The following is a 15,956-nucleotide window of genomic DNA, read 5'->3' on the forward strand; positions in this document are numbered from 1 at the left end:
AAAAAAATAAATAATAATATATTTCTTTTCAAATGAAATTTCATGTGTTACAAATATTTTAGTTATTTATGACAGTGGCGTTCGAATCAGTTTTCACACATCTCAACTAATTTTAAAGGATATCTACCACCTCTCATTAGAAATAGGTATCATGTTACTTTGTTCACCGAGACTAGGACAGATGAGAGATGAGAAGAGAATAATGCAAACATTTCAATATTACAAAACTTTAGGATAGTAATTAACCAAAAAAAATACAAAAAAAACTTCTATCAAACTTAAGTTGCTCCTGTTTGAAGTGCAACCAAAGAAGCATATACCCCTTGAGTTTTATTCATGAGCACATCATGTGTTCCTTTCTCAGCAACAACACTATTCCTAACTACTGCAATAACATCTGCATTTTTAATCGTGGTCAGTCGATGCGCGACTACCACGGTTGTCCTGTTCACCATGACGCGATCCAATGCTTCTTGAACGATACGTTCAGACTCTGTATCAAGCGCGCTAGTTGCCTCATCGAGCAAAAGTATCTTTGGATCCTTCAGTATGGCCCTCGCGATCGCGATCCTTTGCTTTTGTCCACCAGATAGTTGAACCCCTCTTTCACCAACTGTTGTTTTGTAACCATTAGGCAATGAAGATATGAAGTTATGTGCATTTGATGCCTTTGCTACTGAAATAATCTCCTCCTCTGTTACTTCTCCTTGTCTACCATAAGCAATATTTGAACTAATTGTTTCATTGAATAGTATTGGTTCTTGACCTACCAATCCCATTTGTTGTCTCAACCATCTTAGATTCAACTTCCTGAGTTCGACTCCATCGAGATATATGCAACCTTGATCAGGATCATAAAATCGTTCGATAAGGCTTATCACTGTTGACTTCCCTGAACCACTTTCTCCAACGAGGGCAACTGTCTGCAAGAAATTATAACATTCTTGTCGAGTTTATGTTCTATGCACCGGAGGTGTAATAAATCTCTATGATAAGCATTAATTGGTAAGAAAGTCCAGTGGCAAAACCAGAAATTTTATCAAGGGTGTTCAAGATTTAATATGATTGTATAGAAAGTAGTTTTGATCTATATATACAATATAATTTTCTCTATACAAAGTATAGAATCTTCCGGTGAAGGATGTTCAACTGATCACACTTTGGTCTATGTAGCTCCGGTGCCACTGGGTAACATGCTCACTAAGGATGGGGATTAAACTACTAGTTAGAGTGAAAATTCACCGACATAATGTAAAATCAATGTGTATATATGTCGAGGTATGTGTAAGCGGGCTTGTGGGAGGTAGTAGGTACCCCGGAGTTAGTCGAGGTGCGTACAAGCGGGCTTGGACACCACGGTTATAAAAAAGAAAAGAATTGAAATAGGATAAATACCTTTCCTGAAGGAATGCTCAAGCTCAAATCTCTGAAGATTTGCATGTCTGGTCTTGTGGGGTACTTAAAGCTAATATGCTGGAGTTCAATATTGCCTTCGATAACATCTAACATGAGTCCTTCGCCGCTACTTGAATCAATTCTCGGTTTGCTGTCGAGTATCTCGAATATTGATGCAGCAGCTCCTTTACTCTTACTCAGATCAGAGGGAAGGTTGCCAAGAGCACTAAGCCCAATCGATGCCATCGATAGAGCAAAAAAGACCTGCAAAATTAAGTTGTTTAAATAGCTTATGAGTTGATCTTCTATACACAAACAACGTAAAAGAATAATCGTTCATAAATAGTGAGATATATTAGTAACCTGGAAAATAAGACAGGTTACAACAGTTTTGAATATACTGCTTATGTAAAAATTACTTATACAACTAGTGTTATGTATGTTAAAGCCAAAAAGTACAGATATTCACCTTAAAAACTTCAGAAAATTTTGCTTTGTCATGCTTTACGAGAATGGCTCCGAGGTAGAATGTCAATGCGTAAAGGGAGAACAGCACGAAACTACTGAAGCCTAAACCAACTCCACCAACAAGTCCATTTTTCGCTCCTCGTTTCAAAGGAGCTTCCGATTTCCTTTGATACATTTCCATCACTTTCTCTTCGGCACAAAATGATGCGACAGTTCTTATGCTCCCAATAGCATCATTGGCAACTTGACTTGCTTCTTCATTCGCTACCTGCCAAATAGCACAACACATTCGGATTCACTGATCAAATGTGCTTGTTAAAATTTAACTTTTAAACACAATCAGGTCACATAAAGATAGCTACTGATAACTATATATAACAATTGAAACTAGTTATCTAATAAGGCTGACAACTTGGTACATCGGGAAACAGAACTAGCACTGTAATTCCGTGTCACCTGGATAGTATGTGAGTGAGCCCTGCCCTACGGATCCCCTTTGTTCAATGGGAGAGCGATCATACCTTGTCCGTCCTCTTAGTTTCATAAGTCTAAATGAGGAAGTCAATTTTCCTGGAAGAGCAGAGGGGACAGTCTTTCTACCTGCTGAAGTTGGCACTAATTGAACCCTAGATTATGAACTTATTGATTCAAAGCTAAGAAAAAGTACTTAAGGGGTACGCCTTCCGATTCTCATGTCTTAAGCATGAGAGATTTGTTCTAATTATTACACTAATAGCGCAAAACTTGTTTACGGTTTTAGTGTATACAAAGTGTAATTGAGAAAAAGGTAAGTTTATTAAGGGATATATTACCTTGGCTTCAGCATTTGACTCCTGCAAAAGTTTGATTTGTATGATTCCTTGCAAAGCTATAAGAGGCATTATCGCCAGCATTATAAGTGCGAGAATCCAATTAGCGATAAGAGCTATCACCATACCAGTTGCAACAGTGGAAATGTTTTGGACTATCGTTGCTAATGCATCTCCCACCAAATTCCGGATAGTCGAAGCATCACTAGATAGTCTTGCACCTATAGCACCACTGTATTCAATAAAATTCAGAGTCAAGAAATTTGGCAAGTTAAGAAAAAAAATTAAGACATTTACGGACTAGTGAAATTTACCATGAGTTTGCAGGGTCGTCGAACCAACTGATCTCTTGGTATACCAACTTAGCAAACGTCATGGAACGTATCCGTTGGATCAGTTTTGCACCAGCAATTCCAAATGCATAATTTTGCAAAGGGGCAACAATCATGATAACAACTCCAATAACCACAAACATCAGGGCCCAAAATCGAGAATCCTTTCGAAGCTCATGATGTGATTCATAAAAGATTTTGATAGCCGTTGATATCAGAAGACCGAATACAGGGTAAGCCGCACCATTAATGGAAGCAGCAACGGTTCCCACAAGCATTATGGGTACCTCAGGCTTATTTAGGTATGCAAGTGACATTAACTTTCGAGTGGACACATTTCTGTTACTATCAACAATATACTCACTGCTTTCAGCTCCATCATCCCTTCGGATACTCTCATGGAAATCAACAGCAGCAGTAACTCCCAAGTCATACGCAAGAGAAAATCTACTGCTCGCTCCTTTGCTCGCAGATTTCCTACTAGAAATAGAGAATCTCCGGCTCCTACCAGAAGGGTTTTTTGAACAACTCAAACGTTTTTGTGCATTTGACTCCTCAATTTCTTTTCCCTTGGTGTTTTCGACATGTTTATTCTTTTGCTGCATTTGGACAAGTTGAGAATATGCTCCATCAGGATCTTTGATCAACTCATCATGGGTTCCTGAAAGTCATATTAAAGGGTAGTTATATCAAGATGTGATGAAGTAAGCCAAACTACATAAGACCTGCTTTAATCCGGCCTTTCTAAGTATCCCGCACATAGCAGCAGAGGCGGAGCCATGATTTTTAGTTTATGGGTTCTGAACCACAATTCTTTTTACTTATTGGGTTCTGAAAAGATTATTCGTACATATTAAATGAATTTTTTAACACAAATACAGAGTTTGAAGCCAAAGTTACTGGATGCTACCTGACCAGTAACTTCTATACTTGCTCCCCTGCATAGTGGGAGCACTTATTTCATAAAGGAAACTATTCTGGGAGAAGTTCGGAACCATTCTATTTGGATATAACACTTGTCATCCGGAAACCAAACTGAGAGCATTTAAAGTAGTACCTATATTCATTAGTCTGACAATAGTTTTAGAACGAAGAGAGTAATACATGTAATACCTTGTTCAACCAATTTCCCAAGATTCACTACTGCAATGAGATCAGCATTTCTAATGGTTGTCAGGCGATGGGCAACAACCACAGTCGTCCGGTTTATCATGATATTACTTAGAGCATCTTGTACAATGCGTTCTGATTCCACATCCAATGCACTAGTCGCTTCGTCAAGTAGAAGAATTCTTGGATCTTTCAAAATGGCCCTCGCAATGGCGATTCTTTGCTTTTGTCCACCAGATATCTGAGTACCGTGCCCACCAACCATTGTGTCCAGACCCTGCAAAAATGTACTCACAATGTTAGTTTAGAACCTAAGAAACAAAAATGGTGTTCAAGTTTTGATAAATACTAAAAAATGTTGCTTCAACCTTCGGAAGCATGTCGATGAATTTAGCTGCGTTAGCGAGCTTGATTGCATTCCGGATCTCCTCCTCACTGGCATTTTCTTTCCCATACATTATATTTTCCCGAATAGTAGTTGCAAATAGCACGGGCTCTTGACTTACTAGCCCCATTTGCTGTCTCAACCACTTGAGTTGAAATTTCTTAATATCAACTCCGTCTATAAGTATTTCACCAGCTTCGGGGTCATAGAATCTCTCTAGCAGACTAATAACAGTTGATTTTCCGCTTCCACTTTGCCCAACTAAGGCTGCTGTTTTACCACTCGGAATATATAACGAGAATCCGGAAAATATTTGCATGTCTGGTCTTGCTGGATACTTAAAGTACACATCTTTAAGCTCAATTTCCCCTTTAATATCTTCCAATTGAATCCCACTAGGATCATATGGATCGATTTTTGGCATACGTTTAATAGTCTCGTATATCTTGTATGCTGCAGCCTGCCCCGCTGAAAATGCACTCAAACTCGGAGATGCTTGACCTAGTGAGCTGAAACATAGAAAGGTTCATTGTAATACAATGACTAATAAATATAAGTACTCCATCCGTTTCAATTCAAGTGTCTTAGTTTGACTGGGCACGGAGTTTAAGAACACAAGGGAGACTTTTGTGTTGTGGTCTTAAGCTAAAGATGCGTGTAATGTATCAAAGTGACCTTTGAATCTTCTGATCTTAAACAAACCATGTAAAATGTTGGATTAGAGAGTTACCAAATATAGAAAGATTCATCCTTTCTTCAACATACTGTTAAGGAAATTAAAGTATGACACTTGAATTGAAAGGGATGGATTATATCACATGAACATAAACCGATTATTTTATTCTTACCTTCCACCTAGCATAGCCGAGAAAATTACAGTTACAATGTCACCACCGCTGTAATTTTTATCTATGATCAATTTGGCTCCATACCATATGGCAAGTCCATAACTAAATAAGCTAACCATTAGTGTCGTGCCAAGTCCGATTCCTGAAGCCAGCGCTTGGTTGACAGTAGGTTTATAAGCATTTTCCAGCTTACTGTTATAATCTATAATTGACAAATTCTCTCCTGTGAAAGAAACAACCTAGGGAAAGGAAGAATATACTTAAATAAAACGACGGATCATAAGCACATTAATCAATACATTTGAAGTTAACTGTTTTTTCGTCTTATAATATGAACAAAGATGAAGATTATTCTGCAATTGAGAGACCAAAGTACAATTCACCAAAATATATTTTGCATAAAATTTACTAAAAGAAGGAAATTTACCGTTCGAATTCCTCCCACTGTTTGTTCAACTATCTTTCCTGCATCTGCATAAGCAGCTTGTCCGCTCCCTGAAATTTTGGACAAGACCAACGCTGCACAAACATAGCTAATGGCGATTGCAGGAATGGTTGTGAGTAAAACCAGCGTGAGGTGCCACTCTTTGATAAATGCAACTACAAATCCTCCAATGAAAGTTGACATGTGCATGATAAAATTCCCAACCTAACACATTCAAGCTATAAGAAACAACATCTTTACAAATAAAATGTACAAAAACACACGAGTAACTACAAACGTATGAGCATGTGCTTATTGTTAGTCTCAAATCTAGCTAGATGGTTGCTGTATCAATCAATTTATGGCGAAACATGGATGGGGACGATCTATATAACTAACTTCAACTAAGTCAAAATTAAGGTGTCATTGTTGATATGGTTTGTGTTTATTGAATACAGTGGTGGTGCAAGACTATCTAGTGCCATATAAAATGGGACAGAAGGAGTACGAGACGAATGTAGTACTACTACAATTATAATTAGAAGGGAGTTAGAACTAACCTTCTCACCCATGGCTTCTTGAAGTAGAATAGTATCGCCCGACATTCTTTCTATAACCTCCCCTGTTGCTGATTGAGTATCGAAAAATTCGATATCTTGTCTTAAGATTGTTTTCAAGTATAAGCATTTTATTCGAGTCGCTTGCCTTTCTCCAGTAATTACCCAACATGCTACCTCTGAAATGATTAAATGGACAATCAAGAGTTAAACATAAAACATGTCATGTATACTAATTGACTTCAGGTCCCAAGGCGGATGCAGAGTATCAGTATCAGATTCAGATTCATCTGAACCCAGTACTTTCAATGCAAATCATAAGTTTATATGTGAAAATCCATACAAACTACAACAAATAGTAGATATGAACATAAAACTTTAAAAATGTAATGGGGTCGATGCCAAAAAAGAAAAACTTAAAAGGTTGAACACATAAAACTTAAATTCTTGAGCCGCCTCAGCTTCAATAGGAGGGAAAAAAACTCAAATAGTACTTAAAGCGATGTTGCTCAAATACTTCAAAAAATATCGTCGAGTGCATGTCAAATCCTCCAAAAGTCATGCATTTTTTAAGGAATCAATGCATAAAATAGTTAGACTCTTTTAGGACTTTCATCATACAATTTGTGGACATTATCCTTTATCTATTTGTGCAACCTTACCGACAAAATATTAGACTATCATCTAACATTTATAATAACTTACAAAATTTTAGATCGTAGCGTAATATAAACTTACGCAATACTGAAGCTATGCCTGAACCAATGCCCAAGTAGACGAATTTGAGGGATATCTGCATGCATATTAAGTAGATAATTTAATTTAGTTCATTTTCTCAAAATTTAAGATAAGTAATTCAATTTTATAGTAGAAATAAAAAAATTATTCAATAATTCTAAAATAATTTCAATCCTATTTTTGAATTGATATTATCATCCAAAAATACAAGAATTTTTATGAAAAGTCCGTCAAATTTTTTTGATGGAATTTCCATTAAAAATTTGCATTTTTTAGTAGTAGTAGTTTTGTATGCCCTCCACCCTTAGCTAAAAGTTTCGAGTTCGAATATGGAAGAAATTCCTTTATAAATTGTAATTTCATGTTCTTTAGCAGTAGAAATCCTCTGCTCTCGACCATCAACTAGAGGTCTCGGGTCATAAATTAATGTTTTTTTAGTAGGAATAGTCGCCCCTCCATCCTTAACTACAAGTCTCAAATGTATAAACTCTAAGGAGCTCTAGCTAACACCACGTGAATCCCTAATAGCTAGCAACTATATATTGCACGGACTCTCCAAATATGATGTTAGATTTGTGTCATATTCTTTAAAAATACTCTTCTTTTTAAGGATCCGATACGCACCTATGTTAGACATTTTTGAAGAGTCTAAACAACATAAGCCTAACAATCCTATGTACATATGAAGTAGGGAAGTTGAATTAAACCCAAAAAAAAAAATAGTTAGTAACTATATTGCTCGAACTCTTCAAATATGAGGTCATACTGCATGTCGAACCCTCCAACGATGCACCACCATCTTTAGAGGACCCCACATGTACTTGTCAATATTTTTGAAAAGTCCTCCAAGCAACATAGGAAAGATGAATTATACCCAAAAAAAAAATAGTACGTAGCTAGCAACTATATTGCTCAGACTCTTCAAATATGATGGCACACTCGTGTCGAACCCTCCAAAGATGTACAACCATCTTTAGAGAACCCCACACACACTGCACATGTCAACATTTTTGAAAAGTCGGAAGATGAACTATACCCCAGAAACTTTATCACGAATGTTGGATTGATTAGAAGTTCCATAAGAATCAACAAGATCACCAAAAATAAGTGACATCAATGGCTTTGAAACCCCAGAAGCAATAGCACCTAATATTCCCAACAACATTAAAATTATATCATTTCTATCTGCAAATGCAAAAAGCTTATAAAATGGAACTTTCTCATCTCCTCCTCTTGCCATTTTTATTTTTTTCTTGATGAAATGAAATGGATAGAAGAAAGTTATATAAATGTTTTGGGAAAACTTCTGGAGATAAAAAGGAAAATAAATAATTTATTATTCTTACATGTCAATTTAAGCACCTAGCTAGTAGCTAGTATGGTCAATATGGATTAATTTTTTTCAAATAAAATATTCGTATAGGGGCCTGATTAATCTGAGTTCACACCGTATAAGGTTCATTTAAAGGAAAATCACCTCCTAATAGGATTTTTTCATATTCGGAACTCGAATTTGAGATTTTTTATTAAGAGGAGATCGAAGAATCTTATACATTCCACCATAACCCTTGTTGGTATGATTGATAGAATTTTTTTTATCTAGTGTTCGATATTTATGTTGGCCCTCGATTAATTTAAATTCGCCACATATAAAACCCATTATCATAAAAATATATATTAGATTATTACTTTTTCATGAGTTTCACATCTTAATTATCATATGCTCCATTTCTCTACCTAAATTCTCTCTCTCTCTCTCTCTATCTATCTATCTATATATATATATATATGTATGTATGTATTAAAATACACCTAATTGAGTAGATGGTGATAGTCCAAATAGAAAAGGAGAATAACTGACATAGTATTAGCTTCGAGTTACATAGATGGTGATAATTTAGATATAAAAAATTAAAAAAACAACTGATAGTTAAATATTTGAAACTCACAAAATAATAACTCGAATGTGTTTTTTTACCATTAACTCTTATTATTAAGTGTAAAATGTAATTTAAGGCATGTTATAACACATTGTCTACTTTATTTACATTAATTAAAAACACAATTTGTAACTTTAGCTCCTTCTAGAAATGTTATTGATTTCAAATAATTAAAGCTTTTGTGGGCTATTCTTCTAAAACTATATTCAATATTAAAGGGTGGATATACTTAATTTACGATACTAATTCGTGTACATAACTTTTATATATATATATATAAGTTATGTACCCGAATTAGTATCGTAAATTAACTCTTATAACATGATAATTAGGTAGTATTTTTATCAAGTTATCGATTCTTATATATTGGTTATTCAAAATTAAATGTAATTAATTAATTAATTAATAACTTGATCATGTAAATATTTTTTAAATTGTCAGTACAAAAAATTAAATCCATTTGAATTTTGTACTTCTTGTTAAACAATAATAATAATAATAATAATGTGTTTTTGTCTAGTTTAATGGTTAGCAATTCTTTGGACCACTATCTATAAATCTTTGTTATTTTTTATTTTAGAAGAGTGAATATTATTATATAGGTAACAAATTTTACCAAACCTATTAAAGGCTATATTATAGGTTTGGGATTTATATAGTAGGATGAATTTACTCCTTTTTACAAATTTTACCAAACCTATTAATGGCTATATGAGTCTTTTTCTTTTGGGAGAATGCATAAGTACCATCAACCTATGCTCGAAATCCCAGAAACACACTTATACTATATTAAGGTCCTATTACTTTCCCGAACTTATTTTATAAATAATTTTCTATTCCTTTTCGGCCTATGTGGCACTATCACCCAGATAACTTGAAAAAATGGTCAACACGTGTTGGCCTCAGAAGATAGTGTCACGTAGGCCGAAAAGGGGTAGAAAATTATTTATAAAATAAGTTTGGGGGTAATAGGACTTTAGTATAGTGTAAGTATGTCTTTGGGATGTCAGGCATAAGTTGGGGGTACTTATGCATTTTCCCTTTTCTTTTTTAAAAATAATTTAATTAATAACATGGCCGAATCATAATTGATCACGTGTGAAAAATGATTTTGCAATATCGAAACTTTTTTTAGTTAATAATAATGACATGGATAAATCTTTTCTCAAACGGAAATGATATAAATGAGCCAAACTTTTAACGGATGACATAGATGAACATTTTCTCAAAGTTGAACAACATATTTGAGCCTTTTTCCATTTATAAATAAAGTAAAAAGTAAAATAATTATTCCGAGAAAAAATAAATAATATTTAATGGCCAAAATAGGTTTGAAATATAAATAAAAACAAAAAATAATAACGCCTTCGTTTCCCTACAAAATCTGTTACTACTTTTCTCCAATTTACCCAAAATCCTCCATAGCCAATAGCTTCACACAACAAAGATTAAAAGAGAGAAACAAACAGTTTTTTATTTTTATTTTTTTTTCAATTGAGAAAGATCTATTTGTATACATATAAAATTATGCCATCAGGTTCCAAAAAGAGAAAATCTTCCAAGAAAAAAAAGAAATTCGGAGCAAATAATAATAATGACAATAATAATAATAATGTTCCACAAGTATCAAGCTTTGCTATTGCTGTTAATTCTCAGTCTCATGGTATGGTACTTTTCATTAAGTCTGTTCATTTATTTATTTATTCTGTTGTTTCGATTTATGTGACATACTTTTAACTTTTTTTTCAATTTTAGCCCTAATGATAAATGTGTATATGACATCAATTTTTTTTATTTTTTTTTGGGTATAGTAGACTCTTGTGGTGTAATCTTTTTTGAACTCTGTGCATATCGCGAGCTTAGTGTAATGGGCAGGGTTGTCTTTTTTATGTGTCAATACTTTTTTGTTATTCAGAAACAATTTAACTTCAAAAGTTTTATTTTAGTGTTAATGAACACACTTGTGTATGGCATAAAAAATGTAGGTTTAAGACTCTGTATAATAGATTCTTGTGGTTCGATCCCCGCCGCCCCCGGATCCCACGTATAGGGTGAGGTTAGTGCATTGGGCTGCCTTTTTTTATGTGTGGCAGTCCTTTTTTTGTTATTTAGAAATAATTCAACTTTAAACTTTTCATTTTAGCGTTGATGAACATGTATAGGGTGAGTTTAGTGCATTTTTTTAGTGATGATGAACACATGTTTATAAATTTGGACTGACGGATGGAGTAGTAGTGTAGTATTGTAGAGGTAATATTGCGTATTGTGCGTTTGACATGAAGGAAAATGTTTTCCGTGAAAAGAATAGACTTTTCTTAGAAAATTTATCATTAGTGCTCTTTTGGAAATGAACGCAAACTGGCCCCAACACTACAGTTATCTGGAAAAAATGTTCTTTTGGTGATAAAAAAATGTGGATTAAAATATCGTAGTCGTGCAAGTTGTAAGAAAAGGTATGAGGCCTCCTTTAGTGGGTCCTAGGTGGTGCGAATTCGGATAAGTTGAGGTGTGAGCTAATGGTTACAACAATAACGCCTCAGTCCCAAAGAGTACCTAATGGTTAAACCGAAAAGAGGACATGTTTTGAGAAATGACATAGCTAAAGGTAAGGAAGGGGTTCAGTCGAGTCCAGGGGCGAGTTTACTAGGTAGTTTATGGTGCACGTGACCCCGTGGTCTTTTCGTAAAACTAGGTGTAAGTATATATTTTCTAGAACTTATCTAGTATTATCTTCTGGCATCCATACTACAAAAAGGCTTAGTGATGCACTTGGTTGAAATCTAAGTTATTTACCTAACGGTACAAGAATCAATTCCCGCTTGATGCATTTTATTCTCCTTTCTTTAGTAGTGCACCATTCGCTTCTGGTTGAATCCCTTCTTCTGGAAATTACACTATGTATGTTAAGGTAAAAGCAATTTTCTTTTTGTATTTCTATGAATCCTCTTGTTAAGATTCCTAGCTCCGCGACTATTAAATTGTGAGTAGTGGATTTCGCTTATTTTCCCTTGTTCTGCATTCTTGCTTACGTTGTGTCTTTTTTACCTTCATGTCTCTCAATAGTTGTTGTAAGTTATCAGTCTTTATAATACATGGGTTGTTTTATGTTTATTTGTGTATGATGTGTGCTTTGTGCTTTTGATGTAATAATTAGTTAATAACTACGTTCAGGCTACTTTCATTGTTGTCCGCTTTTCAACAGATGTGTCCGAGTAGATAGTGTTACTTCCTCTCGAACCGTAGTACTATTATTTGATTAGATCATCGAATCATTCTGTTATTTTGGATTGCATCACTTGACGGGTGATTGCTAATTTGCTAAAATACTTCTGTGTTGAATCATTGGGTTTGAACAAATCTATGACAGGTAAGGAGGATTTGAAACATGGTGGTAAAAAAGAGACTGATGGCAGGGATGTTAGTTACTCAGCTTCTCAAGATCACCAGTTCAATGATAAAGAGGGAACTAGGGAGAAGCAATTGGAAATTCCACATAGTGAGTCGTCGATTGATAATAACAAATCAAATGCATTGGAAAAAGGAAGTAATGAAGTGAATAAAGTAGCAATGGTAGAGGGATCAGGTATCGTTCAGGTCGAAAGAGAATTGAAGCTTGAGGGTGAATCTATGAGAAATAACATTGATATTGAGAGTGTTGAACCCGTGAGATTCCCTCATGAAGGAGGCTTACGAAGGAGGTCAAGTAGCAGCAGCAAACCTGCTATGTCAGACGACATAGTTCAGGTGGCCACAAGCGCTTCAGATATTGATAATGTGGCCTTTGGATCATCGGAGAAGGAAAATGAGAAGAGAGAATTGGGTGTTATCGATGAGAAAACCAGAACGTCAGACGTTGTTGTGGATACAGGATTAGAGAAAAGGGACTATGAAGCTGTAGCAACTTCAAATGCAAAGCCCTCCAAGGCTGTAAAAGATGACGATAAACTAGAAATTCTGTACGATGTGCCTGCAGTTGATGCTGGTGTTCGTGCAAACAACATGGAAAGTTCTCCCCATGAGCATCAGGTTTACCACTTCTTCTCTAGCTTTTTATTAATACGGTGTCATGATAATTCTCTACACACCTGGAAGTTTATTCTTTCTACTAGATCAAAATTTCATTTTATAATACCTCAGAAGCTACGAAACTATTTTAGTAAAATTTATTCTCTAAATTCCCATGAGATAGCACCAAAAATGCGAATTACTTTTGGATTTCCTTCATATGGGATGATATTTTCCCGAAATCCCCAAGGGGGAAATACAGACTATTCCTTCCTTTCTTTCGAATCGATCATAACCATCATGTCAACTTTTCCTTTTTGTAAATATGCAGCCACTAGTAGCTTTGGATCCACGACCAGTGCAAACAACTTCCTGGAAGAGTTGCTGTGGCTTGTTTGAGGTGCTTGCAGGATCGAATAAATAACTTCAGGTTGGAAATCCATTCTTTCAAAAAAAATTTGGTCTTTTGGCACAACGGTTTTTACATAGCGAAGGTATATATGAACAAGAATGTAGAGCTCATATCAGTTAAATGATCTAGCTACTAGCGACCTTTTCGTGTTCCTTGTGAATTTGATCTTTGATGTTGTAATATTAACTGCTTCGTAATCTGAAAATTGTGCTATTGGCTTTTGGCATTAATTGAATGGTACCTTGTAGTTTGACTGCTGCTTTCTATCCACGTTCTCGTGAAAACTCTGCATACTTCTCTAAACTCAATGATTTGTTAGTTCTGCACTTTCTTGGAGCTCATGGTTATGTCTGATTGAAATGCACCCAATTGATGGCGGTTCTATAATACAATCATGTCATATCCGCAACCTTTTAAGTGAAGATTGTTTGCAACTATACACAGTGTCCGTTAATTCTCCCTAAACAGGAAAGATAGGTGACTCCTGCTGTTTAACGACATAGGATTGCTTTCTCTGGAGCATCAGTGTTGTTCTATTTAGAAACTTCTTTTCGCCATGCCACCCATAGAAGAGCTCATATGTAAGTAGAGGGTAGAGTCAGGACTTCAACTTTATGGGTTCTGGATTTTACAACGAAGACTTAAGTGCTAATAACTGGGTTCTAAATTTAATGAATTTCTTAACACAAATACACTGTTTGAGCAAAAGCTACTGGGTTCAACCGAACTCATATATGGTCTTCTACCTACGCCTCTGTACATAAGGTGGAGTCGTGGGGTTTGATTTGTAATAAGATATAAGTTATCATAAGCCAATCATTTGACGTCTACTTTCAGATGGATCCTGATTAGCAGTTTAAGTAAACTAAGCAACTAATCAGAATGGAACATCATGTCATGATGACGAAATATGAAATGATAAAGTCGATGCAATATAAGCTTGTACGTAGAATGCTTGGTGAGTACGGCTTTTATGTCTTACTTGGGAAGGAAACTGATACAAATAATTACTGCTGACGTTTCTTGAACGCTTTTCATCCTGTTCTTCGAGGGCAATGGTGCTTATGATCATTGTTTAGAACAACAAGATGAGTTTTCAACTTCATCTTTGTCACTAATTTACGATCTTCTTGTTGTGTTGAGGATTTGGCAGTTGACGGAAAGAGCACATTAGACTTAATTTGCAGCCTCATCTTTTAGCTCTTTGGTTCTGATAATTCTGTCTCAGCCTTCTTCTTTTTTTCCTCTGTGGGGCTAAAAAATATTGTTTTTCTTGGCTTTTGTCTGTAAGTTATTCATTGAAACTGATCTCACCCGTTTCAAATCGATTTAGAGGGTGTTTAGGCTAAAACGAATGATATTGATCAGCTGCTTGACTAACTTCTGGATCATCTATGGCTAATTTGCAACTTCTTATATTTTATCTTAGTTGGAGTACGCTGGATGCATAGTTTTTTCCATTTCAAAAGCATGTTATCGACATTCTATTTGTTATTACTTCTGAGTATCGGACTGCTGGGGACGTTATGTCTGTTATACTATCGAAACAAATGCAGAACATAGAGCCATAGATGTAGGATGATTTGGTCTACTCCAGAAACGTAAATTTACTACATTTAGGAGATAAATGAGGTTGTTTGAATCGTAGCTTTTTAGCGTTTCTTTTTCAAGGATACTGAACTGAACCCGTCTTGTTTCTCATTCATCTTAGCCACACTCAATTGATATTATATTGGAATTTACCTTCTTCATATTATATCTGTCAATTCATACATTTCTCTCCTACTGCAGATTTGAGATGCATTATGATTCCAAGCAAAACGTTTTTCGTGATGCAGAGGAGAGTCATGTGAAGGTTGAGTTGTACAATCTATGTTTCTGTTATCCTTGTTTTATGATAAGCAGCTCGACACCCCTCCGTTGTTTCTTGGTACTGCTTTACGTGCTTTCTGCTGTCGTTAGCTTATTGGCGCGATGGATCCAGTAAAAGAGAGAGAGAATTGTTTCTTTAGTTGCCTGGGAAACTTGTAAGTTAATTTTTTTGGTTGTTGATAGTTTTAACCAGCACATATTTATACTTGTGACAAAACTTTGGTTTAGTTGAACATATGCTTCCCAATCTATATTACTTCAGTAGTTCATATTTCATTCTTCTGAACTAAAGGGGCAAATATATCCCTTTAACTTTGTGATTTAGAGTAGTTATATCACTCGTTAAAAAGTGGTGCATACACATATCTGCCCTTTTCGTTAACAGACATATATTTCCTTTTTTTATACTAGGTACAAAATGAAATTCCTCTTTATTTGATTTGTTACGAAAATCGACCATAGATCAATTCCATTTTGATTTGGGAGTAGTGATTATACTCCAATTCTGATACCTCACTTATGGAACTACATTGGCTATACTATTGTTGTTTGTTCGCAACTTTAGATAGACATCACCAATTACCTTCATTGTTAAGTACCATCGTCAACTTCTACAATCAATCCTCACTACACAACTACCTTCATGATCAATCACCGTCAT

General features: G+C 35.2%; 2 protein-coding genes across 2 annotated transcripts; one reads left to right on the top strand and one right to left on the bottom strand.

Annotated features, from left to right (window-relative positions):
• Positions 1–197: 197 nt before the first annotated feature.
• LOC125858119 (ABC transporter B family member 9-like) lies at positions 198–8,308 on the bottom strand. Its single transcript, XM_049537802.1, has 12 exons — positions 8,103–8,308; positions 7,067–7,121; positions 6,332–6,507; positions 5,775–5,996; positions 5,348–5,586; positions 4,483–5,008; positions 4,118–4,391; positions 2,987–3,665; positions 2,676–2,904; positions 1,865–2,131; positions 1,396–1,659; positions 198–923 (listed from the first exon to the last, which is right to left on the bottom strand). The coding sequence occupies exons 1-12, from the start codon at positions 8,304–8,306 to the stop codon at positions 279–281; spliced, it is 3,780 nt and encodes a 1,259-aa protein (XP_049393759.1). The 5' UTR covers positions 8,307–8,308; the 3' UTR covers positions 198–278.
• Positions 8,309–10,397: 2,089 nt separating this feature from the next.
• On the top strand, positions 10,398–15,566 carry LOC125858122 (uncharacterized). The gene is made up of 4 exons (XM_049537807.1): positions 10,398–10,669; positions 12,374–13,032; positions 13,343–13,441; positions 15,215–15,566. Exons 1-3 carry the CDS (start codon positions 10,534–10,536, stop codon positions 13,433–13,435), a joined length of 888 nt encoding a protein of 295 aa, XP_049393764.1. The 5' UTR covers positions 10,398–10,533; the 3' UTR covers positions 13,436–13,441; positions 15,215–15,566.
• Positions 15,567–15,956: the final 390 nt, after the last annotated feature.

This window comes from Solanum stenotomum, chromosome 3 (genome assembly GCF_019186545.1).
Source record: "Solanum stenotomum isolate F172 chromosome 3, ASM1918654v1, whole genome shotgun sequence".
NCBI classification, from domain to species: Eukaryota; Viridiplantae; Streptophyta; class Magnoliopsida; order Solanales; family Solanaceae; genus Solanum; species Solanum stenotomum.